At 41.3% G+C, this 27,154-nt stretch overlaps 2 protein-coding genes across 2 annotated transcripts in view; one reads left to right on the forward strand and one right to left on the reverse strand.

The window, feature by feature from the left end:
• Positions 1-4,541: 4,541 nt before the first annotated feature.
• Positions 4,542-26,072, reverse strand: LOC149067994 (uncharacterized). The gene is made up of 7 exons (XM_089251641.1): positions 25,843-26,072; positions 22,549-22,645; positions 18,859-18,944; positions 13,136-13,228; positions 7,691-7,762; positions 7,498-7,558; positions 4,542-4,722 (listed from the first exon to the last, which is right to left on the reverse strand). The coding sequence occupies exons 1-7, from the start codon at positions 25,915-25,917 to the stop codon at positions 4,598-4,600; spliced, it is 609 nt and encodes a 202-aa protein (XP_089107767.1). The 5' UTR covers positions 25,918-26,072; the 3' UTR covers positions 4,542-4,597.
• The window catches only part of LOC149067995 (uncharacterized), a 48,920-nt gene continuing 30,432 nt past the window's right edge, over positions 8,667-27,154 (forward strand). The window contains exon 1 of the mRNA XM_089251640.1: positions 8,667-8,794. The gene's annotated coding sequence lies outside the window, so the exon portion shown is untranslated. The remainder of the gene's footprint in view (positions 8,795-27,154) is intronic.

The following is a 27,154-nucleotide window of genomic DNA, read 5'->3' on the forward strand; positions in this document are numbered from 1 at the left end:
CCGTATTTTTTCGGGCATATAAATTCCCCCCCCCCCCCTATTATTCGCTTCTTGGGAGGAGCGATCGCCCCCCCCCTCCCCATTGCTGAATGGCGATTTCGAACGTTTAAGATATATTGGTTAGGCTCACTGCAAAAATTCGTTAATGCTGCGTTAATAGAGCATTGGCTATATGCAGTACAAAAATAATCTCCCCTTTAAAAATTTTCTCTACAGAGCAACAGGCCTGCAAACGAAATATTCAATCATTACAACTATATTTATTTCTGAAATATAGATGGCAGCACTGAAAAAATTAGTCACAGTACTAGATACGAACTCTGACTGTTAGGTGCACACAATCACATATACTTCCGGCATATAATTGCTCATGGCGATATGCCGGAGTTGTGTTCGATTTGAAAGAAAACTGCCAAATCTCCCGGATTTTTCCATCCTCAGACCCGAAAAATTCGCACAACTGAATTTTTACCGTACTTACGAGGGGGGGGGGGGAGAATTATTCCCAAAAGAATTCACCCACAAAAATATCCGTTGCCTGTGTTTTTGCCATCACAATGCGTAGTGTGTTGTTGCCCAATCACAAAGAAATGTCTTGTTTTGGCGAGAAAAAGGCATAATTCCAGCTTTAGGTAGAACTTCCCAAAATCGAATCGTCAAGATGATTCGTATCCTGGGTGACCCATGTTTTGTCTGATGGGGATTTTCGGTTCTGCCAGGACCATACGTTCTAAGGCTGGGTGAGTAGTGCGACCGCTCAGCACCTCCTAGAGATAGAAGGCGTCTGCAGTGTTTGCCATAAACGTCATTCAGACTACCTAGCAAGTTTGCCACATTTTGAAACACAGCATCCTATTTCGTTTCTTATTTCGGCGTAGAATTTTCCTGATTGGCTCACAAATACCGCATAGTGATTAGATGTGGGGCACAAAAATCGCCAATTCTGAGCCAGAGATCATTTCTTTCCCGCACAACGATGATAATGGCACGAGCAGGGAATTTTTTTCCTGAATATTCTGAGGGAAAATGGACTACTTACTAAGGTGACCATACGTCCCGTATTTACCGGGACAGTCCTGGTTTTTTTCGGTTTATTTGGCCGTCCTGACTTTTTAGCGAAAGTGTCCCGTTTTTTACACGAAGCTTACTTGAATTTTTATTCTTTATTGAAGTCGAAGAATAAAATTATTTTCCCACTCATAAATTATATCATGATAATTACAATTATAAATAAGCATATTAATCTCTCACATTTGTCTTGGTGAACGTTTTATTTCGTGGAATTCATTTAAATCCACTGCAATTTGCAGTAGTGCTTTATTTCCCGCCATTTAGAATTTTTTAGTCATTTATCCAATATGTGGCAACTTTGTTTACTTTGGGCGTCATTTTTGGCGATAATTGGCAATGTTCCGTATTTTCCCGTATTTCTTCCGAGGAAATATGGTCAGCCTACTACTTACTGACATCACAAGCAGGCTGCAGAGGCTTTCTGTCTCTAGGAGGTGCTGGGACGCTCCACCAATGATCGTCAAATGTGTGGCTGTAAGGTATTGGAAGCTATTCGAAGACAATAACCAGGATCTTCAGCCCTAATTCTAAATCAAAGGAGCCAGCCGTCTTCCGAATCGTCTGGCCACACATTAGTCAAAGAATGCTGACAATCACAACCAGGGCCGACTTAAGAGCATTATGGGCCCCCCGGGCCAAGTAGTTTTTATGAGGCCCCTACCTGGTAAATTCTAGAAAATTTTTACTGAGTCTCATTTTTGTCAGGCCCCCGTTTCTCTTGAGGTCCTAGGCCGTGCCCAGGTGGACCTATGCGCTATGCGTTAAGACGGCACTGAGTTGGTCATCCACTGGCAGCGACTTGAAGCGATAAACAAGTCGAGCGTACTTGTCTATATCCGCAAGACATTCCCATTGGAGAGAATATACGAGAACTTCGTCCATTAGCAGCGGTCTTCAGCAAGTGATTCCCAGCTATAACAGGAGGCGAGAAAATTTCCGATTCCTGTGGGATCACACGTCTATTGTTGCTGTATCTACGTAGTAGGGTTGTTTAATTTTTTTCTACGTGCCATAGTCACTCCGTTTTTTTTTTCTCCTCCTCCCCTCGGTCTCTCTCTTCTCTCCCGCGTGAACATGGGAGCTGAAAATTTATTAATTGCCCTTTTCATGAAATGTGATGGTAAGTAGTAATCGATTCCATTATAAATATTATAAGTAAAGCCCGGTTAAAATGGTTAAAGTTAAAATGGTCGATAAGTCGTCATACGACTTATCGTGTATACGACTTACAAAGTTTAAGTACATTGTATAAGTCGCCATCTGGTGGCAGCGTCAGCAGTTGTGAGCTTGGCCTGAGTCTGGCCCGGCCGTCCATGTACGGTGCCTTTCAGTGTACACGAGCTCTAAGGAAAGATGGAGAAATTCGGTGCCTCTGTAGTCTAGTGGTCTAGGGCGTTCACCCGGAAAGTAAAAGGACGTGGGTTCGATTCCCCGAAGGAGTAGTTGAATTTTTTCTTTTTCCAAAATATATCTTCGCAACAGCCAGTTGTTAAACCCTTCGTCTGGTATCGGGGAGTGACGTCATCCTTGCGGTGGCATATGTTTAATTAGTTTTTTTTTTTTTTTTTAGTCCGGTTCTTTTAACAATCGGGCTCTTGATTCGGGGAGCGAAACTGAAACGGTTGGGAGGTACGGTAGTTGGTTCATCGTCACTCATGATGAATGGAAATTTTGAGTGCATCAACCATTCTAGGTGAGAAGATTTCCAACACAAAAAGGGAACTCGTGCTCTGTTCCCTTTTCCTTCGAGGCCGCTTGGTCCTATTCATCCAACCGTTAAGACGTTGTACAAGCCTAGAGGCACAAGCAGCGGAATAGGATTCGCAAATCCGAAACGGTTGGGAAACACGGGAGTTGGTTAATCATTACTCATCATGAATGGAAATTTTAAGAGCGCATCTGCCATTCTAGGCGAGAAGATTTCCAACACAAAAAGCCGCTTTGTCCCTTTCATCCAACCGTTAAGACGCGGCACAAGCCTGGCGACAATTACATTGTCAGTCACTAAATACTATTTTTTTTTTTGTTTTTGCATGTAGAGTAAAGCAGTTGAATAAGTACGAAGAATGTACAGAGACTGAATGGGTGATTTTACATTAGCACATATGGAAGATATAGTCAAAGCCAAAATAAATGGACATAAAAAGAAATTTCTTTCCGAAAATGTCAATCTGCTCGTTTGTTGGTTCAAATGCATTTTGGTTGATTTTATTTATGATCAAAACATGTATATATTGATATGAAGAACGAAAATTGATGCCAATGAAGCAAAACTTGTGATACGGTACTAATAAGAAACGTAAGGAGAAGCAGCTGAGGCATCGTCTGCTTTTTGATTTTTATAATGTACAAATGCTAATCTTTTTCGTGCCAATTTTGTCAATCTGTTGCCGCCAAATTAAAGAAGCGGTGACCCAAATCAATTCCAAAAGAGAAGAATAAGGAAGATTCTATGAAAATAAAATTTATTTGTTAAAACAATCGTCGTGTGGAAAGAACTCGTCGTCTGCTCCTTCACAAAGCTCAAAGCAGACGACCGTTTGAAAAGTTTGGGGACTTCTTTTCTTTCTTTATGTGTATGCATTTTCACTTCTATTAAAATAATTCACTGTATAAAGCTATTTGCGATTTATTTTTGTATTGTACGAAGAATAATCTATAGGTTAGATAGTTTTCTTGTTCTGGAAGATGTCTGAAGTGACGTAGATACACTTTGCAGCAGAAATAAGGGATGAGATTGGTTTTCGCGGTTCATCAATTTCAGGGCGTGAATGTGAGCCTGTCTCTTTCATTTGAAAAATCTCTCCACAGAAAGTAGACTGACCTTCAACAAGGTACGTACTTACAATAACATGAAAATTCCGGAGTCACTTTGTGAGGCCCTTTTTCTCTTGTGCCCGGGGCCATAAGAGTTGAGACGGCGCTGGTCACAATATTGAGAGTGTTCTGGAAGTAAATATGCGTCAAGGAACATTTGGGCAGTGTGTTGCCAGCCTATGCCGCTGGTGCTTCATTGCAGCATGGGAAGGCAAATATTTACATTATGCCTGTTGGGCCAGGCTGGACACGAGTTTGGCCTTAGCTTCAGCGTGATTTCGATTCGAGTGTAGCAACAACAGGTGAATTAACCCTGCTGTTAGAGGATGATTATCGATGGCTACCACGATGTCAAGTTTTTCACAAAGGGGGAAAAATACCTATGATTTTACTTTCATTGATGAGAAATGAATTCTTTGTGTTTAAAAAATCCCTTTGCTACGGTTTTTGTACTGAATTCGGATCAGCGCGAAAATCGCCATAGTTCTCATTCTCAAAAGTTGGCAGCTATACAGGTTGTTCAGGTTGATCAGAGGCTTGATTAATCAGGGTTCTAGCGCTGCTATCGATCGATACATGTCTAGCGTTCATTCTGAAATACAAATAATTTCTCTACCACAGTCACTGAAATCTCCGTCTTTAAAGAACAGTAATATTGCTAAAGAAAAATATCTCTTTATTGCCTACTATGTTGTGATTTGAAAGTTTTTCAAACGGTCGTGGGTCCTGATGGTCTGGTGCTCCCTTGACCGATTATTTCGATATTGGTTCGATGATGATGATGAGGCCTTGTAATGTCTGCCCATGTCTTCGTCATGTCCGGACTCAGCAGCACTGTTTGAAATTGGTAAGAAAGATATGCCGCAAAAAAAAAACAAAAAACAGAGTTAGAAACGCATGATTATACAATTCGAGAAACTTTTTCTTCTAGAAACGTGTCAGTTTTAGTCATGGTTTTACCATGGAGATATATATATATATTCACTTTAATATTGTCACTCAATTGAACTCAATGTTATAATAGCAAAATTATGATAATTTTAAGAGATTCTCGAAATTATTTACCCACTGTGTTAGGCTGTCTTACAGTTGAGCGGCTAGTATATTAGCATCTGGTTTGATAAACAAGGATTCAACGCCCTATAAGGCTCCGTTTGCATGTGTGTAAGATTGGGGGGGTTGCTTTGGTGATTATTACCTGAATGGCAAATTTTTTTTTTCTCATGGAGGAAAAAGGAGGGATGGAGATCCATCCGTCAGAAGAGGCCCTTCTTTTTGTTGCGGAATATTGGTGGGTGACTCCGTATCAGAGACGGGAAAAACAAATAACTATCCACCCATCGGAAGACCTGCATCAACACCAAGCATCTATCGGGAATAACCAGAACAAAGAAATAGGAGGCCAAAGAACTCATATATACACAGATGGCTCGAAAACTATCTCCGGAACAGCATCAGCATATGTAGTAGCGAAAGATCATAAGATCATCGAGAGCTGGAGTAGTAAGCTAGAAAACGACAATAATATCTTTCAAGCTGAATTACTAGCGTTATACATGGCAACCATAAAAGCTCAAGAATTCCAACAAGCAACTCTAATCTATAGCGATGGCATTTCAAGTATATATGCAATACAGAACCCGATGACCATCCATGCTATGGCTAGGGAAATTCGGCAGGTCCTCCACAAGAACCCACAAATTCGCATATCTTGGATTAAAGCGCACGTGGGTGAGTGGGGGGAACGAAGAAGCAGACGCAATAGCCAAAGCAGCGACAATCAATGGCGTACATTTAATTAAAATATTATTGCCATCATCAACAGCGAAACAAAAGGCAAGAAAAGAAATATTCAATCTATGGCAAACCCGATGGAATGATGCCAAAACTGGAAGAAGCGTCCACAAAATAGTACCAAAAGTTTCATACAACGCAAAAAATTGGAGCAGAGAACTTGTATTTTTTACAACCAATCACGGACCTTTTCCAAATTACCTTCACCGCTTCAAAAAACGAGGAACAGATCATTGCCTTTGTGGTGAAATCGGCACTCCCATCCATTACTTGACAACATGTACATTAACTGCACATATAAAGCACATGGCTGTGCCCGCTGCTGAAAATGCCACACTCAGAGAGATTTTTAAAAACAAAAGTAGAATAAATAAAGTCAAGAAAATAATTAGACGGATAGAAGACAATGAAGACAAAATGATCCCACGGACGCCACATCAACCAATAGCACAAGTACAAACTGCACCACCTCGCCGCTCACAAAGAAAAAAGAAACTGATCAACTACAAAGAAGACTGACTGATAGCACGAGACCAGTATAATGTCATGGAAATCGAACGATTTAAATTGAGGATGAAATCGATTATGAATTTTATCTGATTTATTATTGATTTCAATATGTGATTTAGGATTTTATATTCGAATTAAGATTTAATATGGAATATATAGGATTATATGCTTGATTTCCGATTGTATACGTAGGTTTTTGATCTCGCAATTGATTTTATACTTAGATTATGATTTTATAGTTGTTATGATTGTAATGTATGCTTTTTTATGAATAAATTGCCAGAGGTATCCAGTCCGTGTGGACAATGAGCCGATATTGCCATATGGCGATGTGGCCTGGGTATCTTTCGGTTTGACGGTGGGTGACTCCGACTTTCTCCCATAATCCGCGAAAACTACTGCTGGCTCCTTTGTCAGCCATCTTGAGCCGCCAACCATTTTCGTTCAACCCACGTGACCAGTGACGATTTCCAGAAAGAAGGAGGGGGGGGGGGGAGTACCGGCATAAACTAAAGACCCATGCAAACGGGTTGTAGCGAAAATTCCCTGTTAGCGGTAACTTCCCGGAATATTTTACTTCCCATGTAAACGGAGCTTAAGTGGCACTTTGAAGCAAAGTTGGCAGGAATCTGATTCAAATTCATTCACTATCACATTGAGCAGGTTCAAGCCATCATGTGTAGAAATAGGCCGGAATTACGCTATAAAATTTTGATAAAAGTTCTTGATGAAAAGTTCTTCTTGATTGGTAAGAAACTCGAATGATCTTTGTTTGACGAATCGGCGATAAATATGGTAACCTTGTCCTAACCTAACCGCATATTAGATAAAAAGGAAGGAGAAAAAGTATAAAAATAAGAAAAAATAACAAATGAAAGGGAAAACGGTATAGTAGATAAGTATAAGAGAGATATATACTTTTATCTATTATACTCTTTCTTTTTTTTATCTATAATACTTACAGATGAGAGAGAGAGTAGGTATGAAGTAGATTTCTCTTTTCACCCTCACCTACCTGTTCTCTTTCTCTCTTACAAGAATATAGTGAAAGGATACGTTACGGAGGGGAAAAGAACTACTTTTTTTCATAAGGTTGCAACAAAGATTCGCGATGATGAGGAGAGAGGGGGAAGAAAACAGAGAGAACTTTTTTGACTTTATTCCACTGGTATTTGGACGCAATATTACGTCCTTGATCGTAAAGTGATTAAATGTCAATTAATATGATGTCCATGTTGTGTTATTGAGCAAAACACTTGTTAGCAAAAACTAGATTGAATTTTATTGAAATGCATTCTAGCTTACCTCTGTCACATTGTTTCGCAAGATGTGCGTAATGTGACAACAGAACGGCCAAAACGTATCCCTACAACAAGGAAAGAAGGTGTCGTTTGTATATAATTGGTGTTTCTTACATCTCCAATTAATCACAGACATTCCGATAGTTTATTATAGCATCTAGATTAAACATGCATGTGAAGATACAGCCACCACTTACCAAGGCAAACAACAGTAATACACCAATGATGTCGCTCGCAATGAAATACTTTTCCAGGCCATTCTTTCTCGCCTGAAAGATAAGGATTTATAAATAAATTGAGAGCTGTGTGGGGTATTGGCCACAAGAAACTTCGGTTGTTCTAAACCAGGGATGCACAGCCTCCAGCCCGCTGGCAAAATACAGCCCACTAAGAGGTTCCATCTAGCTCATGAAATGTGTTCTGCTAGAAAAGTAGCAAGTAGGTGAGAAGATTTCCAACACAAAAAGGGAACTCATGCTCTGTTCCCTTTTCCTTCGAGACCGCTTGGTCTTGTTCATCCAACCGTAGACACTCTGCACAAGCCTAAAGGCACATGCAGCGGAATAGGATTCGTAAATCCGAAACGGTTGAGAAACACGGGAGTTGGTTAATCATTACTCATCATGAATGGAAATTTTAAGAGTGCATCTGCCATTCTAGGTGAGAAGATTTCCAACACAAAAAGGGAACTCATGCTCTGTTCCCTTTTCCTTCGAGACCGCTAGGTCCAGTTCACCCACCCGTCAAGACGCGGCGGAATAGGATTCGCAAATCTGTAACGGTTGGAAAGTACGGGAGTACAATCTTCACTCACCATGAATGGAAATTTTAAGAGTGCATCTGCCATTCTAGGTGAGAAGATTTACAACCTTAAAAGGAACTCGTGCTCTGTTCCCTTTTTTTGTCTTGAGCTGCCCCTGCATTATATTGTATTGTATGCAAATTAAATTTCAAATCATAACGGATTAAACCCACAAAGACACTGCAAGATATTTCGAAATAGCACATCTCGCCACTTTGATAAAGGTGAAAATGATAAGGAAAGTAACATAAAATGAAAACCCATTTCTGTGTTATCTTATTTCACGAGACACAGAAGGAAACCAATCATACATATACACACACACCTGAGACTCCCACTTTATCTTCCATTAACTTTCTTTTTTATCCGTCAGGGAGCGTTGTGTATATGAGATAAGCGTTTGCAATTCATCTCGTGTTTCAAAATGGAGAATCTTTCTTTTCTTGTTGTTAAACATACACGCCATTTCTGCTCCGTCATCATGAGATCCTGCAACGGGGTAAGTAAACCATCCACGGCATGAGGGTTTATTTTTGTCTACCGTGAAGCACCTTTTTGTATACCCCATTGTATACCGAAATGTTGTGTTCGGGTTGATGGTAGGCAGTGCCGAAATTTTTGACGTAAATATGTACGCCCAGTGCCGGATTCTCCCATAGGGTAGGCAGGCTGCAGCCTAGGGTCCCGAGGTCTGCAGAGGGCCTCAAAGATCTCAAACTGTTATTTTTGGAGAAATCACTCAATGATCTAATTTTAACGCATCCAGAAATTTGGTGTCACTGCTGTGTAGACACACAAAACAGCTACTATTCGTCGTTGATAAAAGACAGCTTGGAGTTGGACATGTAACGGACCATATTACCTTTAATAGCCTAGGACCCCATCAAACCTAAATTCGGTCCTGCTACAACTCATTTTTATGGTTTTTTCAGCAGTGGTTCTCAAAGTATACAGGGTGGGTTCGGAACTCCACCGACAAACCTCTGGGGGGTGGGGATGATCGCACTAGTAGTCAAGACAAATAAATTTTGCGATGGATTAAATTTTCAAGATTTTGAAAAAAAAAAGGGACATTTTATGCAAAAGTTAGGACAGCCAAAAATACGGGTCATAGGTCATTATCAGTGTTATATCGAACCACTGGAAGAATATATATATATATATAATTATCTAGATTAACCCAGGCTCCTAGTGGTCCAATATACATTTAGAATAAAACGATGACTCATGAAAAGAAGGAATCAGTTAAATTTCATTAGCATTTAATATTTAATCAAATGATCATAATGGGGATCGTTATATCTTTAGAGATGGAGCACACAGCTCTATGTACTTCTATAGCATCGTTTTGTAGTGTAGGTGTCAACATTATATCATCCCCTTCACTAGCCAAAATGTCAGTTTTCAAATACACTACCCTGGATTCGTGTGGCAAAAGTGTGATTTTCGTTGCTAGTCGGGCGTACTCTGTGGATAATGTGTTACAAGTTGGAGAATTGGCGTCTCGTATTTTAATTTTTGTATTACCAGCTTCTAATACGTCATTATCGAGGTTGAGTGTGAATATGTGGGCCTTCAAAAGGTCATAGCCAATTATTGCTTGGTATTGTGTAGCCAAATCATTTCTGACTATAAAAAATGAATGAATAATGCATTTATTTCCCAAAGTGAGAGGGATTTTGAATGACCCCAAAATATCTAGTGGCTCTCCTGAAATAGATTTAACTCTGACATCAGTGTTAGCTTTTTTTATCCGTGCATCATTTCTGATTTTCTGAAAAACAGAATACTGAAGTAATGAGACTGAGGCGCCAGAATCAATCAAACTGGTTGTTTGGCAACCAGCAAATTTGACATCAGCAACAGGAAGGTAGAAGTCATTTTCTTGTGAATCCAGAATCTGTGTGTTTATCGTTTTAACTTGTGTAATACATGTATCTTGTGGCGGCTCTGTAGAAGTTGAAGTGGTATTCATGTTGGGGGAACGGACTCTAGTCGCGGAAGTGGAAGCACTTTCGTTCGTTCCCCTAATTAGCTTAAATTACCGGAATGAGATGTGTTGTTGTTCTCAAATCTTACTGATCTGCCTCTATTGCTTCTTCGAGGATGTGGTGAATGATTGCGTGTATTAAAACGTCCTCGATTAGAATGAAATGTCTGATGAAAATTTTGAGTGCGTGGTGCGTGTGAACGTTGGTTGAAACGGTGCTCAGGATTATAAGCATAGCATTCTAAAGTTGTATGATTGTTTCGATCACAGTTTCCACAAAAATTCTGAGCATAATGAGGGTATCTATGACCTTCAAAATCATTGAGTGGAAATCTGTGTGAAATTGTTTCGTTGCAGCAAGTGTTTCCACCGCAACCTGCGGTCCACGCCTGTGTGTGAGTATGTTGCTGTGGGGGTTCAGAGAATGCTTGAGTTGTGGAGGGGTTATTTTCAAAACGAAATTGCGCACTGTTTTCGTGCCTTGGCACGGAGTGCAGTTAAAGATTTTCCACCTGCTTTTGTAGTGCAGCAAGTGTGTTGTGGGTCAGTTTTGTGTGCGTTTCTAGTAAGTTCCTGATTTCTTTATCTTTGCTGTTTTCTACATTACAAATTGTCTCGTGTTGTGTTGATGATTCATTAACTTGTAAAGTTTCAATGAAATTCACAGCATCTTGAAACGATTGGGGGTCTTTCACTAAAATAGAACTTTTGTATTTTGGTAGGAGGCCTTCCAAGAATTTGGCTAGTCGTGTTTGTTCGTAAAGTGATTTCACTTCGGGTTTACTGATATCGGCATTGCCGAAAATTTTTTGTGTATTTGTGGAAACACGAGCAGAGTAGATTTTGACCCCTTCGTCGGAGGACATGCGACAATTCGAGAAAAGTTGCTGTCGTGTAGCAAGGCTTGTTTTGGTGGAGAAAAAATCCAAAAAATTTCTGTTTAAAGTTTTCATAATTCTGCTCATTTTCCAAATCAACATTGTTAATGATCTGTGTCAACGCATCTCCCCTAACTCTGGATTTTAGCAACAATAATTTCTCTGAATCAGTACAATTTGCGGTTTTTGCGATTGCCTCTAACGTATCAACAAAATATCGGGGAGTGACAGCGGATACGTTGTAAAAATGGGGAATTAATGCCTGGCACCCCGCTAACTTATTAAAATTGCTAGGATCTTCAGCCATAGTGCAATATATTCAAAAGATTTCACAAAATTATAAAATCAAAATTCAATGAAAGTAAATGTAGAAATTCCCAAAACACAAAAAGTTTCCATACAATGATAAATTTCAACACCAACTTAATGTTTCTTTTTTTTCCTTTTAAATTATCATTATGACCATATCAATTTGAACATTCTCTCAAGAGTCATCATTTGTTCATGTTTTAGCATTTTTATCTGAAGGTGATAAAAGGGTAAATTTATGAATTAAGAACAGTATTACAAAAATAAAGTTTGGAATAATACTGTAAGGGAATGGTCACGGTACCATTGTTATATCGAACCACTGGAAGAATATATATATATATATAATTATCTAGATTAACCCAGGCTCCTAGTGGTCCAATATACATTTAGAATAAAACGATGACTCATGAAAAGAAGGAATCAGTTAAATTTCATTAGCATTTAATATTTAATCAAATGATCATATGAAAAGAACGAGTTATATTTACACAAATAAAAAGTCAATTAAAAAAATCCATTTCCACGATACCAAAATCTGCATAATACATAGACAGAATACTATATGTTCAATTATAATAATTTTAACTTGATGTTGGAATATCTCTCTTTTAATCACTCTTTATACCTAATTTCGCCATCTGCCCCCTGTTAATTCCTCATAATTTAGGTTTTAATTAAACCCTCCATAATTTACTAAAAATGTGGTAAGAATTTCTTTCCTACCTTTCCTCCATCCCCTTTGTCACAGATGATCGCCGCTCCTGATGGGAATCGAATTTCAATGTCTAAAAACAAAAATCTAACTACATCTTTTTCTCAACTTGATTTCTAGCTTGCACTAATCAATCTACTTCAATTTTGTTTCCAAGATTCCAAAAAGTAAAGTTTTGAGGGGTACCAACCCCCTATTTCTAATTGGTAGTCCGGCTTCAAAGAAAGATTCTTCCATTGGGTGATGAGGATTACGTAGGTACAAATTAGTATTAATATTGACATCATTGGTCAAGTTCACCCCTTACGATCTTTCGAAGCATATGGGAGGAAGATGTTTTCTGTGTGTGTGTGTGGGGGGGGGGGGGAGGGAAGTTGTACAAAAAAGAAGGAAAAGAAAAGTAGAGAGGAAGCAAGAAAGTCAGAAATAAAGTCAATTGCCTGCAGGTGGCAATACAATGGTCAATAGGCTCAAGGGCGTAGCGAGGGGGGGGGGACTTGAGGGTCTGCCCCCCCCCCGAAATGTGAGAAAATTACCGAAAAAAGGGAAAAAGATGATGGCCAAATCCATTGTTCTGTCACTTTGGTCCCCCCCCCCCCAAAATGAAAGTGGTCCCCCCCCCCCCGAACGAAAGTTCTGGCTACGCCCCTGAATAGGCTTCAGTATATAGGGGAGAGAGAGAGAAAAGAAGAATACGAAGCGGCTATTACGCAAACTTTGAAGGGACCCTTTAAGTAAGTGGCCATAAAATTAAGGAGTGTTGATGGAGGCGAAAGAGCATGTTTTGTACAATTTAAATGGCTCAAGTCCCCTTTTCCCTTTTCTCTTATTATTATATTATATTGGGCTGGAAATTGGAACTCTCCCGCTTCATCTGATAGCGATGGCTATTGACGCCATAGCAATCAGCATTTAACTGAAAGTTTAATTTACGCAACCACCACTCACCGCTTTGATGGCCAAGGCAATCACGGCTGTACAGGTCAGGATGATATCGACTCCGATAGTGACAATACTCGGCACCATGAACAGCTTCATTTCCTGAATAGAAATTCAAAAATTAACAAGAAAAAAAAAAATTCTACATCTGGGATATTAAATATGCAGAGTATCCCAGAACTATCGCGATAGGAAAGGGGTCATAGTCATGGCCCCCACAAGGGGTGGGCTGGCAAGGCTCTAGCCCTGGGGCCCAGGATGATTTTCATTATTTTTTTGTTTTTCACGCTATAGTGAAGTTAGTATGCCTCGACCTCGACTAGTGTTGTGTAGAGCTTGCGACGGGAGGTTTCCCTGGTCTAGGGGTATAGTAGCTGATAGTTTCAATTGTAAAGGGTGCTTGGATAGAAAAAGGCTGGAACTCGAGGTCGAAGCTTTACGGGAAAAAGTTAGGGTGCTAGAGGGCCCGGTTATAACGGACCCTCTGGTCGTCGAGCCACCTGTTGATGAAGAAGCAATCTCCACGAACAACGACATTTTAGAGGGCGAATGGGTGGTCGTGGATGAGGTAGAGGGGGATAGTGATAGGGGTTTAATCATCGGCGATTCTATGGTTAGGGAACTTGGGAACCGAGTGTGTAGGGATTTTCGGGGTTTCGAGCGCTGTTGTCTTCCTGGGGGGAAGATTGGCAACGTTCGAGACGTTTTTCATCGCCGAAAGTTGCCCTTGCGGGTGATTCTGTGGGTGGGAACAAATCAGGTAGGAGCGAATATTAGTGAGTCTCTGTCAGAATACCGGGATTTACTATTATCCGCTAGGGAGGGGGGTTCGGATGTGGCAGTGATTCCAGTACTGCCAAGGGGTAGTAGGGGATATAGGAGTAGGATCCACCAATTCAATATAGGCCTGAAGGACATTTGCTCCTCACTCGGGGTCACGTTCTTGGAGCTTCCCGCATTTACCGATAGGTGGCTTCGTTCGGATGGGATCCATCTAAATAAGAGAGGGGCCTGGGAGGTTTACGATAGTCTTAGGTCAGGTTTTTTACTCCCAGACCACGTAGTCGGGAATGCGGGTTAGTTAATGATAATCACAACAGTATTGACGGGGAATTACCCACCTCTGACTTGGATGGCTTCTCGATTGACAACAAACCACCGGGCAAATTAAAATGTGTGTTAATAAATGCCAGGAGCTTGGGTAATAAGAAAGATTTTTTAGAAACTATGATAGTTGTGGAGGACTTGGATCTTATAGCCATTACAGAATCTTGGGCAAACGATGGGGATGAATCTTTCTTACACATCTCAGGATACGATACTTTTTCGAGAAATAGATCTGATAGGAAAGGGGGGTGGAGTGTTGATATACGTGAAATCATGTTTGAAGGCTAGAGAGTGTAACGTGCAGAGAAGTGATATTGAAACTATATGGGTTGAGCTTGAAAACAAAAGACGTCATAAACTTTTGTTGTGTTTTGTTACAATCCACCGAATAGGGATCAAAACTACATCGCCAAATTGCATGATGAAATTTCCTACATGTGTAAGCGTAAGAGGGTTCTCATACTAGGGGATTTCAATTACCCGGGCATTGATTGGGAGAACCTTTCATCTGGAAATCAGTATGAAAGAGACTTTCTTAAGTTGGTGCTCGAAAATTTTTTGTATCAGCATGTATCAGAAGCCACTAGGGGTACTGCTATTTTGGATTTAGTTCTTACTAGTTCTGAGGATCTAGTTGAACATGTTTCGGTGGGGGAAGAGTTTTCTTCCAGTGATCATCGTATCGTCAGATTTCACTGTAACTTTTCCTCGGGTAAGGTTGATAACAAAAGACTGGTTCCTTGTTTTCGGAGAACTAACTTTGATGTTTTGCGAAGAAGGTTAGCGGAAGTTTTCAAAGACCGGTTGGAATCAGTAGGGGTGGTAAGTCAATGGGAAGAATTTAGTACAAAGCTGTCCTCTGTTTTGCACGACGTCATACCCTTTGTTCGAAAAAAGCGTGTTTGTACATCACACCCTCTATGGTTCACGGATAGCGTGCGGAACCTTTATCTTGAAAAGAAAAGAGCATTCAGAGAGTATAAAAGTGGACGAGGTGACCTATCATTGTTTACTGATAAAAGAAGACTGTTGAAGAAAGCGATAAGGGATAGTAAAAAGCAAGTTGAATCTAGGTTGGCAGATAACATTGGCTCTGACCCAAAATCATTTTTTCGATACGTCAATAATGGATGTAAGGGGACAGTTGGCCCCCCTCTCGATAGGAGGCTCAAAAGTAGAGAGCAATGTAGGCATGTGTAGTGCTTTCAATGACTTTTTCGCGTCGGTTTTTAATGGAGATAATGATATTCGATATACGGGTGTTGCATGGGGTAATAAAACGCTCAACGATATTCAAGTGGAAGACGTGGAGGTCCTAAATCTTCTAAGAAATGTATGTGCTAGCAAAGCACCAGGACCAGATGATATCTATCCCAGGGTTCTCAGGGAAGGTGCTAATGAATTGTTGGGGCCAGTCGCACAGATATACAGGAGTAGTGTTGCTGAGGGTATCGTCCCGAGAGATTGGAAACTGGCTAACGTTGTTCCGATATTTAAGAAGGGTAGTAGAGAAGTGGTGTCTAATTATCGTCCAGTGAGTTTGACGAGCTCCCTCTCGAAAATTTTGGAAATTATCATCAAAAGGCAGTTTGTGAAGTGGATAGACGAGAATAATGTATTGTCGGATAATCAGCATGGGTTCAGGAAGGGGAAGTCATGTGTAACTAACCTCCTTTGCTTCTATGATTACGTGACTAAGGCTTTGGGTAAGAGCAAAAATGTCGACGTTGTTTACCTTGATTTCCAGAAGGCATTCGATCGGGTCCAACATGGCAAACTCTTGAAGCGTTTACACGAGATTGGAATAGGGGGCAACTTGCTGAATTGGATAGAATCGTGGTTAAGAGATAGGTCGCAACGAGTTATGGTGAACGGGGAATTCTCTGGTTGGACAGACGTCACAAGTGGAGTTCCTCAGGGAAGTGTCCTTGGCCCCATACTTTTTTCACTTTTTATCGACAAACTCGATCAGGGTGTCGATGGAATTACTAGCAAATGCGCAGATGATGTGAAGCTAATGGGAGTAATCGGAAATGAAAGCGATAGGGAGTTGCTCCAGACCAACTTAAACAAGATTGCAGCATGGGCAAATGAATGGTGCATGACGTTTAGCGTAGATAAGTGCATGGTCGCTCATTTTGGTTCGAACAACCCACGGTTCTCTTACGAGTTGAATGGTGTCACTATCCCGGATGCAACTAGGAGTCACCGATTTGGGAATTCTCATTGACGAGCGACTTAAGTTTTCTGAACATTGTTCAGCGGTTGTCAAAAAAGCGAATAGAATGCTTGGTCTCATTTTCAAAAAGGTCTCTTCGCGTTCTCCTAAAGTCATTCTTCCGCTTTTACGAGGCTTAGTTCGTCCTGGACTGGAGTATGCTGTACGGTTTTGGAGACCATACCTACAGAGGGACATAGACTTGGTTGAAGGGGTGCAGAGAAGAGCTACGCGTGTCCTTATTGGCACACAGGGCTTGAGTTATGAAGAAAGACTTCATTTTTTGAATATGTTTACATTGGATGAACGCAGGTGTCGAGGAGATATGATCGAAGTGTTCAAAATTTTCAATGGGATGGATAGGATGGACCATGAACTTTTAGTACACCGCCAATCGACTGCTTTTACAAGGGGACACCAGTATCGATTGGTGAGGGACAATGCAAGGTTATGGTGTCGCAGGGAATTTTTCTCCAATAGGGTTGTTAATAAATGGAATAGCTTACCCCCGGAGGTAGTAAATTGTAACACAATTGACACGTTTAAAAAGAAATACGATAAACATGTTGGGGTAAATCGAGAAGCTCTATCCATTCTTAGAATAAGACAACCATAAGTATTCTTTATGGGCATTGTATAATATTTTATCATGTGTATATATTGTTTGTAATTTGTGTTAATTGCATTTTTAATTGGGTTGCTGTATTTTTGAAACATATGACATCCATATTTTTATGGGCATCTTTTTATCAGCCACCTCGTTGGGCATTTTGCCTGTTGTGGCGTTGTATTTGTATTTGTATTTGTATAAATCTACCATAAAGGAGCCCGTGAAAGTCTGGTCGGGGGCCCCGCAAAAGATCCCGGCCTAGGGCCCTACTCCAGGATGTGGGGGCCATGGTCATAGTATACGTCAAGACAAACATTTTCTTTCAAAAGAACCTAGGGTCGCAAATCATTTTCTTTCGTCAGCGCATGTTAAAATAGAATTAAAGCAAGCTGTCAAAAAAGAAACGAAAGATCTTAAAGTAACTCCAAGAGAAAGGGAAAAAAATATTTTCCCTACACACACGCGTAATACCGTTAGAAAAGAAGAGGGACGCTAAATCCCCTCCGTAATTTCCTGTGACTAGGGTGACCATACGTCCCGTATTTCCCGGGACAGTCTCGGTTTTCTTTCTTTTTCTAGCCGTCCCGACTTTCTTGCAAAAGTGTCCCGGTTTTTCCCGTTTTTTACATGACGCCTACTTAGATTTTTATTCTCTATTGAAGACAAAGATTGAAATTATTTTTCATCTCATACAAATACAACGCCACAACAGGCAAAATGCCCAACGAGGTGGCTGATATATTATATTATGATAATTACAACTATAAATAAGAGCATTAATCGCCCACACTTGTCTTGCTGAACGTTTTACTTCGTGGAATTCATTTTAATCCACTGCAATTTGCAGTAACGCTTCGCTTCCCGCCATTGCGATTTTTTCGTAATTTCAGCAATAATTGGCAACTTTGTACACTTTTGGCGTTGTTCTTGGCGATAATTGGCGATGCCCCGTATTTTCCCGTATCCTGTCACACGTGACAGGAAGGACGCCGTGGTTTATCGTGGTTCAAGGTTGCTATAATTTGGTGAATTCTAAAGTGGGGTGATGTATACATATCTCCCGAATAAATGGGTTATGAGGGTTAAAAAATTGTTTGTCTAGATGTGTATTATCACCACTCTCATTTTGGCGGCAAAGGGGTTCAGAGTGTTCCAGAACCTAGATAGCGATACCTAAGCTACTCAAACGGGATATCAATAACGCCATTCTGCGAGGTGTTTCAGAAAGGACTCTCTAATTTTGAAATGACATAACAGGGAAATGTTGATAGAAAGAAAGATGGAACGAGTGTTATGTGTTTAACGGGTAGGCTTGGAATTTTAAAGACACTTCTATGCAAGATTAATTACGATTTTAACTTATAGATGGTGCCGGAGTCGTTTTATTTTACTACTCCCTTCTGTAGGGCTATTTGAAGGTCTTTGTTTACAGGAAGGTCCGTAAACTCTGTGTCGTGTGATTTGTGATTTGACCCATGTTTGTGCAGAACAAATTGTTTTAAGGGCTCGCCGTCTATTAGCCGAAGTTGTAACTAATTTTACAAACAACCGCATTTGAAATTCCAGACCTACCTATCAAATGTGACGTAAATATTTCATCTTTCTTTCTTTGTTTCTGAGATATGTCGTTTCAAAGTTAGGGAGTCCTTTTTGTCTGTGTACATGTCTGTGAACCCTGTAGCTTCATGAGGTGATATTCGAAATGAACACACTAATCTTGATATTTAGAAAAAAAACCCCCATGGCACAGTCTATACATTGAACATGATTATTATTGCAATAGTATGCGCGACTCACCTTCTTGACTGCTGGTACTAGCGTGAACGAGGCTATCGTATGGACGGCGAAATACGCGGCCGAGAACAGGAAGAACATCGGGTTGACTGAAAAGTAGAATAAAATGAACATGCGCGCTGTAACAAAAAAAAAAAAATTCCAATCATTTCGAAAAGTAATCTGATAATCTTGAAAAACTTAGGTATCCGAAAGTCATGGGGAGGTATCCGTACCAGGGCCGCAACTGGGGGGGGGGGGGGGAGCAGGCGGGTCTCGTGCCCCGGGCGTTGGACCAGAGGGGGGGACGCAAATTTCATTCTCAAACCTTACCTTCAACATTACAAGGGTGGGGAGCGCCAAAATGCACACTTACCCCGGGTGACCAAGCATCTAGTTGCCTACCTAAGGGGCCGTTCAAGTATTACGTCATCATCGATGGGGGAAGGGGGTTTCCGATTTGCTGACTTTTGATGAAAAGTGGGGGAGGAGGGGGGGGGGGTTGGATAATGCTTACGTCATCAACCACCCTTTATGAAAATATTAAATATTTTTAATGGCATCTTATTCGGTGCGCTAAAAACGAGAAAAACGTTTCGATATAGTTTGTGAGCACTTGAAGTAACATCCCCCCCCCTATTGATAAATGCCCTACAGAGCCACTTTAGTGATCTCTCAATTTTTCGCGGATCCAAGTGATCTGGAAATGTGTCCGGGCCGCTTAAGTGCTCTGGAACTGTGCCGCGCCTCACTCAGGTGATCCGTAATTATATGCCGCGGGTAACTTGAGCGATGTAGAACCGCACTGGGGGCCACTTAAGTGCTCTAAAACTACGTCACATGTCACTCAAGGGATTTCTAAATGTGTCATGGATCGCTTAAGTGTTCTGGAACTGTGTCCCAGGTCATTTAAGTGATCTGAAATGACCTGGGACACAGTTCCAGAACACCTAAGCGATCCATGACATGTGCCACGGACCGCTTAAATTCTCTGGAAATGTACCACGGATCTGTAAATGTGCCGCTTAGTTCATTTTTACAAAATTACGTTTGAGGAGGCAGGCCACATCAGATAACGCCCAGGGCATTTGGTCCGCGGGTCAAGGGTTTATCGTATATAGCTTAGAGGGTGGGTCGCAATGAATTTATTAAAGATAAATTTTGAGTTCATAGCCTTCAAATAGCATTGAAATTAACAGAAATTGATTGTAGTAACATGTAATCGTATTTTCTTCCGAAATTTCAATTTAAAAAAGTATTTTTTTGCATTAAAAAATATATTTTTGATCATGGGAGGGCGGGGGGCACGAGTCCCCCTATGCCCCCCGTGTACGTCTCTGATCTCACCAATATGCGTTAGGATTCAGAGGGGCAGAGCTGATGACGAAATTTTGCTAACCGGGGGGGGGGGGGGTCAAAAATGGCTAAAAATTTGCTTACGCAATACTTGAACGGCCCCTAAGTATCTCTCAGGGCATAGTAAAGTGGGGTCCCTGTTGCATCCCTACTTAATTGTCCTTTCTGACTTATAATGTTCATGTGTCCTGCATTCATTCTGTTATATAGTTTGGGAAAAAAATTCTTCGAGTATGGCGGCTAGGCTTGGTCACCCAAGTAACCAAATTTCAAGCCAAGCCTATCCAGCAAATTTGGCATGTTGTATGACAGGCTGTTAACGCAGATGAATTTATGGTTTCGCCAATATAGACGCCATTCTCAATCATGTTGGCAGCGTCCGTCTGTGTTTTGTGTTGTGGCACCGGTACCTGAGAAGGCAGGAGAGCTCGTGCCACTTGAGGAGCAGACTCCTCACAAGAATGCTCTCAAGTGAAGTAATCTCCCGCCCCCCCCCAATGCTTTCTTCGTATTGGTGCCTCTGGTGTCGAGTGATGGAAATATATGAAGATCCAGCGGCCTATCTCTAGTGTGAAATAAGATCCATTAATTACTACTAAACTTCACATGCACCTCGTGAATATTAGGATTTCTAACGAATTGGTGCATGCCGGGAGGTAATGTGCTTGTGTATGCAGGGCCTCCCCTCAGCTTAGTTATTATGTCAGACTTATAAGTGCATCAACTACTACTACTTAACCGAATATGCACCTCGTTTTCAACCTGAACATTCCTCTGAGGAATTTCTAACGAATCGGTACATGTGGGACGTGTTGAGTGAGTGTATGTATATGCATAAACCTAACGCATTTATGTTGTTAGAGTTGCGTTTGTTTCGTGTTCTTACTAGTGCTGCCATCTGTGTTTCATATTTTGAAGTAAAGATGGCAAATGCTTGAATTTTTCATGTTATGTAAGTATCACGTTGATGGTCTAGTGCTGCCATCCGTCGGAAGTGATAGATATCCGAATTTTTTTTTGTTTATGTCGTGTGGAATGTCTGCCTGCTATCTTTTACTGAAAGGGAGACCTCTTGTGACTCGAAATTGAAAACCTACAGAAAACTAATTTCAGCCGACCACCGCTATGCAGCCAGTGGGTTTCGAACCCGGGTTTACTGAACATGATGCCCACACAGCGGGTGTCTTTCTTCTTAAGTGACTTCTTAACCGTACATGCACCACGTACTATAAGGTCAAGAAGAAGAATTCCTCTGTGGAATTTCTAACGAATCGGTACGTGACGGACTGTGTGTTCTGAGTCTATGTGTGTCCCTAACATAATTATGTTGCCAGAGTTGTGCTTCTTGCTGGTGCTGTCTTCTACCCCACCGGTGGCACAGGTGGCGGTCGGCTGAAGTTGGTTTCCTGTGGTTCCCAACTTCGAGGCGCGAATACGATCACGTTAAAAAGACTTGGCCAACAGACCTACAACGGAACCACTCAACAAACGGTTCAAGTATTCAATCATTACACTTCACTCATAGCTCAAAAAATATATGGCAGCATCAAAAACTTACACTCAACACCTGATACGCATTCAGACCGTCGGGTACACATGCCACATGCACACTTTCGGCACAACTCAGTAGTAAAGTTCCCATGGACACAGACTGGAGTTGTGCTCGGTTTGAATGAATTATGTTGTCATCTATATCGTCCATATTCCGAATAGAAAATGGCAAATGCTTGAGAATTATCGTGTTATGTAAGTCATAAGCGGATACGGGCTTTTCGAACGGGTGGGGAGCGATCATCGAAGTGGACAGTGTACACCCCAGTCCTCCCGCCTATGCCAATAATACACTTTTTTTTACTGAACGGAGGGCGATCCCTGTCTGCTCATCCATAAATCCATCTGTATTCACCTCTGTTGCAAATACTGTGTAAGAGGTCTGCCAGCTCTCTCTGTGGAGAGACTTTTTCAAATGACAAACCGGCTCACAACCACAGTAAACCAACTTCAACCCACTAACACTGTGCCGCCAACGGGGTTCGAATCTGGATCCTCACGACGAGAGCCCTACGGGATACCGTAAGACATGTGACACCAACATAGATCCATTTCCAGATCTGTAAAGTATATTTGAAATGAGCGGTGACGAGGTTTCGGAAGAGAGTAAGATTTATAAAGTTAGGGTACGAACATAGTGCACGAGAGTTTCCCGATTCTACAAGTCGGCGCCTTCGCTGATTGGTTAAAAGACCGTATTTCAAATTTTTTAGCAATTCGTAGCCACGCCGACTCGCAGAATCGAAAACCATCGTGCACTATATTCGTATCCGCCAGTCTAGGAAAGTTGTACCTGATTGAACTTACACGGGAACTGGCCCTGCAGGTCATCATTCTGCATAACGATCGGCAATCCTAGCAGAAGTCTCAGCACTGATCCAACACAACATAGTACGCTCAATACCTGTAAAAATAATAAAAAGAAAATCGTTAAGAGACGACAGTTTCTTCTTTGCTCAAACCAATCAGGGCAGTCGTCCGTTCGCCACCTGCCAATAAAAATTATTCTTCTTTCTCCGCGATCGCGTTATCCGTCCGGAATGCAGTAGACTTTTCCCCCCACGGCATTGAAATACGAGCCATAAATACCCGAATATCTCCCTTATGGCATTTGTTTTTCTTGCGAGGTGATAAAGGTACGGGATGCTTTTAGTGATCATAATTTATGCTAGTCTCACCACTGATAACGCACATCAGAACACTGATACGTTTTCTACGTACAAGAAGGGTTTTTGGAAACGAGAACTCTTCCTTGAGATAGGGAACCATATGATATTTCTCATTATGGATCATGTTTTTTGGATTTATATATTTAAAGGGATAATAATCGGGTACTTAACAAAAATGTAAATGAAGTTTCTCTTTTAATACCCCCCCCCCCTCAGGCGGACATCTTCTATACGACTTACTACTACTGAATCACACATGCACGTCATCCATAATCCTGTGCGGAACTTCCAACGAATTAGTACCTGTTGCAATAGGCGTGTACAGAAACACACGTGAGGTTTGTTTCTGTGTAATGCTAGTTGTGTGCCATCCGCCATCAATTTTTCGAACTATCGGTGAAGTGTAGTGATTAAATGATTGTACCGTTGTAGCCCTGCTGCTCTCTGTGGTGAGACAACCACAGCGGCTCTTTATACGACCACTGGTCCCCTTTTAGCGAACATCATGAAAATCATGGCACGTTCTCTTTACGCTGGTTCTACCAGAATCACTTGCCGAGAATTCATAGATAATTTGTAGTTTAGAAGCCAATCCCAAAAAATAAATAAATGGAACTGTAAATTTATAGCGAAAGAAAATAAAACTTTTGAGGTGGACCATCCAAACATTGGCATTTGCCCCCTGCAGAGCGAGTCAGAAAGAAGAGAGGAAGAAGAGCGGGAATAGTAGGATTTGACATGCCTGTAAGGGCCAAACCGAGTAATGTGGGCTCACCTGGGAGCACACCACCAGAAGACCCATTGGTTGGCCTCAATGTCGGTCGGCAACAATGGTAAGGCAGCAAGGGCTCAGCCAAGCGCTGGGGCAGACTTCGGATTCCACCACAAAACTGCCCACAAGATTTGCGAACGTTACTCGAAGGAGGGTGAAAGCTGCGCCTTATGGGCAACTGTCACGAGGCAGCGGAATGAAAATCGCGCCAATTAGGTAACGGCTCGCGGAGCGGCTGAACTCTGAAGCTGGGCCACGACTGGCCAAATGTCGCGAGGCAGCTTTGTGTATTATGTGTGATGTATATATTGTATATAATCGTTTTCACACACCCCGGAGGACCCAGGAGATTTGGAGGCGGGACACTCATACTTCCGGCACAACTCAATTGAGAATAACAAAGTCAGTCAAACAGTCAATTTGAGAATAGCAAAACAAGATGGAGTTTTGTAACAAGGAAAAAAAAATTCCGAATCAATGGAAAATCTTGAAACAATTTCAGGTGTCCGTCGACCCATCCCTTAAAACACTAGAACGAGAGGAATTTCGAACTATGTGGAACGACGTAGGCGGTCGTTTTGACCGCAATAGGAACAAAAATATCAACATAAATTATTTATCTTTACAGAAACTTCTTGAAAATGTATCTATTCAGTCGCTTTGGATCATTTTTGCGATAAACCCTTGCTCATGCACTAATTTTTTGGAATTTTGGATGTGATAAAGACTTTCTTCTTTCTATCTTTCAAACCGAACACAACTCACGTCCATCACCATCTATGGACGATTTACTACCTAGTGAGTTGTGCCGGAAGTGTAACTTTGTGTGTACCTAACCGTCTGAGTGCGTATGTAGGATTGTGTTTGATTTTTTCAGTGCTGCCATCTCTATTTCAGAAGTGAAGTGAGTGATGTGTTATGATTGAATTATATTTGCACTGTTTGTAGGTCTGTTGCTCTCTGTGGTGAGACTTTTTGAAGACGCTGTGGTGAGACTTTTTGAAGGGGAGATCGGCTCGTGTGTGACAAAGACTACAGTAATCCCATGTTTTGTTACTTTTAAAAGAGGTTTGACTATGATTTTCCAGCTCTTATGATTCGTGGTTCATTTTTACATGGCAGTCTACTGACAGGGTTTGAAGTATATAACACGCTTGAGAAATTTGCGAAGAGATTGTATGTGCGGAATGGAAAAAATCCTGAGCGATGCAAAATTCTCATAAGAGTTTTCCGATTTCGATCGCACTGAGTGAATTCATTCTGTCAAAAACATCAATGAAACTCATTAGTAGAGTGAAAAGATTTCTGGGCAAAAATTTCCGCGATTACAATTTTGTGTGTGTACGTGGCACCCATGACCTAGATTTTCTCTGTTTACCAACTATAGAATGGTTTTTTTTTCTCATTCGAAAAAGCATGATTATGTGGCCAAATAATGACCCCCCACCATCCAGCAGGGCCTCCAGGCTGGAATCTTTGGTGGAGCCGTCCCCCCCCCCCTCCGGGGTCCCTGTATAGTCAGTTTATAGTGTGAAGAAACAAAAACATCATAAGAATCGTCTCGGCATTCAGGCTGAGGCTCTGTACGTAAGTATCATATTTGTCATTCATCCAATGGTAGTAAATGATTCCGTGGATCACAAATTGGGAAAAGCTGTGTTGGAGGATATACAACTAGTTCTACTCCTAATCAATTAAGAATCTTGTATACTGTGGAAACTGAGAATCTCCCCCTAAATTTTAGTCTCATTAACACGAGACCCGCTATTCAGATGCTTTACCGCTACCAAAAACTACAGTCATATATCGGAATATGGCGATTCTTAACTAGTGGAGTGGGAAATGAAGGCGCTACCTATCGGTGATCGCTCCAGGTTCGGTAGGTAAAGAACTTTCCTGATGCTCTTTTGGCTGGATTCGAACCCCGGGACCTTGACGGTAACCTTCATAGTAGACGACGAGGATCTCACCACTACGCTACTCGAGCTATACGGAACCGCTGGCTATACCTCTCGGGCTCTGCGTCTCTATACAGCTGGGGCTCCCGGACCGTACCCGGGGCTTCCAGTCATTTAAAACTACCCAGTCTCACATGTGACATAATAGAGCTCAACTTCACGAGAGTAGTAAATTCATAGAAAAAAAATTTTCAGTACTTACTCCTGATACAAAAGCAATGGCCAAACATCCGGACTTGGTGTCCCAAAAGAAACAAAACTTCTGGACCCACTTCATGCCCTTTCCGTGTCGTGTTGTGCTGCTTGAGGCCCCAAATAGACTTATCGAAACCAGTAGATTTCACGCAAACTCTGCAATGGAAGAATCAAGGCAAACAAACAAAGCCAGGAGCTGGTTTTGTATCTCCTCTGTTTTCGTTTCCTTAATTCCCTGGGTCGCAAACTCCAAGGTGATATGCAGCAGAAGAAGGAGGGAAAAAAGAAAGAAGAAGGCTGTGACAAGCTGTAAAAGAGCCGGGGATTAGCTTAAGTAAGCTCTAGCTTCTCTGTGATAAGTATGTTGCATTTGTATAGCTGATCTCGTCATATATATACTGTATTTCCTCTCCAGTGAATTACGCGAACAATAGCTCTCTCTTCTATATTCTCCGGTACCCATGTGTACTGATATGATAACCATGCAGATCTTAATATCGCGCTAGACGTCTGCATCGACATGGGTCCGATAAGAGTCCCACGAACACCATCAAAGACAGTTATCGAAGATCATTTCTGCATAACTAAAAATCATCATTCGAATCAAACATTTCTGATTATACAGGGTGTCCCAGAATTCTCTTGCCAAGAGGAGAATCGTCATTTTGTCGGTTGAGTTATGGGATAGCATGTTTAGGCACGTCGAAAAGATTTCCGACTGAATGTGCGCTTCTTATCAAAAGAAAAAAATGATCACCGAAGTTCTCCAACGGAATTACCCATGTTATTAATCAAATAAAGTCGCCCCCACCCCCGTATTCGCGGTTCCCGTGTTCGCGGTTTCCGTATTCGCGGTTTTTTTTCCCTTTATTGGATTTTTTTAGCAACACTCAGCAATCGTCATTTACGTGTTTTGTTTACAAAATTTGTGAGTTGCGCGTGTTTAGGATGGCTCATTTGTCTAGTGGTACCGATAATGCTTCGAAAAAACAAAAAAAAGAGTGAAAACTTTACAAGCAAAATTGCATATATTGGCTATTCTTGGCCAGTAAGTCAATTCCAAGTAAGTCAATTGCTGCTGGGGCTCGCCATTATGGAATCAACGAATCAACGGTGAGATACATCAAGAAAAGGGAATCTGAAATTCGATCAGCCGTGGCTGTAGCCGCACCTATGGCAGCGAAAAGTTTGCATTTCCTACGGGACCCATGTGTTTCTCGTACAGAAAATGCTGTTTTTTTTTGTGGGTCAAGACTGCCACAGAAAAGGTAATCCAATTAACTCTAATATTATAAAAGAAAAGGCGAAATAATTTTACA

This window comes from Pholcus phalangioides, unplaced genomic scaffold (genome assembly GCF_987345545.1).
Source record: "Pholcus phalangioides strain wild (caught in Gottingen) unplaced genomic scaffold, Ppha-v1.0 ptg000027l_1, whole genome shotgun sequence".
NCBI classification, from domain to species: Eukaryota; Metazoa; Arthropoda; class Arachnida; order Araneae; family Pholcidae; genus Pholcus; species Pholcus phalangioides.

Bases quoted from the DNA above. Each gene is read 5' to 3' on its own strand.
- LOC149067994 (XM_089251641.1), bottom strand. From the start codon at position 25,917: ATGAAGTGGGTCCAGAAGTTTTGTTTCTTTTGGGACACCAAGTCCGGA. The intron at 22,646-25,842 runs GTAAGTACTGAA...TTATTTTTACAG, and splicing joins CCATTGCTTTTGTATCAGGA to GTATTGAGCGTACTATGTTG. The intron at 18,945-22,548 runs GTAAGTTCAATC...TCTACTTTTCAG, and splicing joins CCTGCAGGGCCAGTTCCCGT to TCAACCCGATGTTCTTCCTG.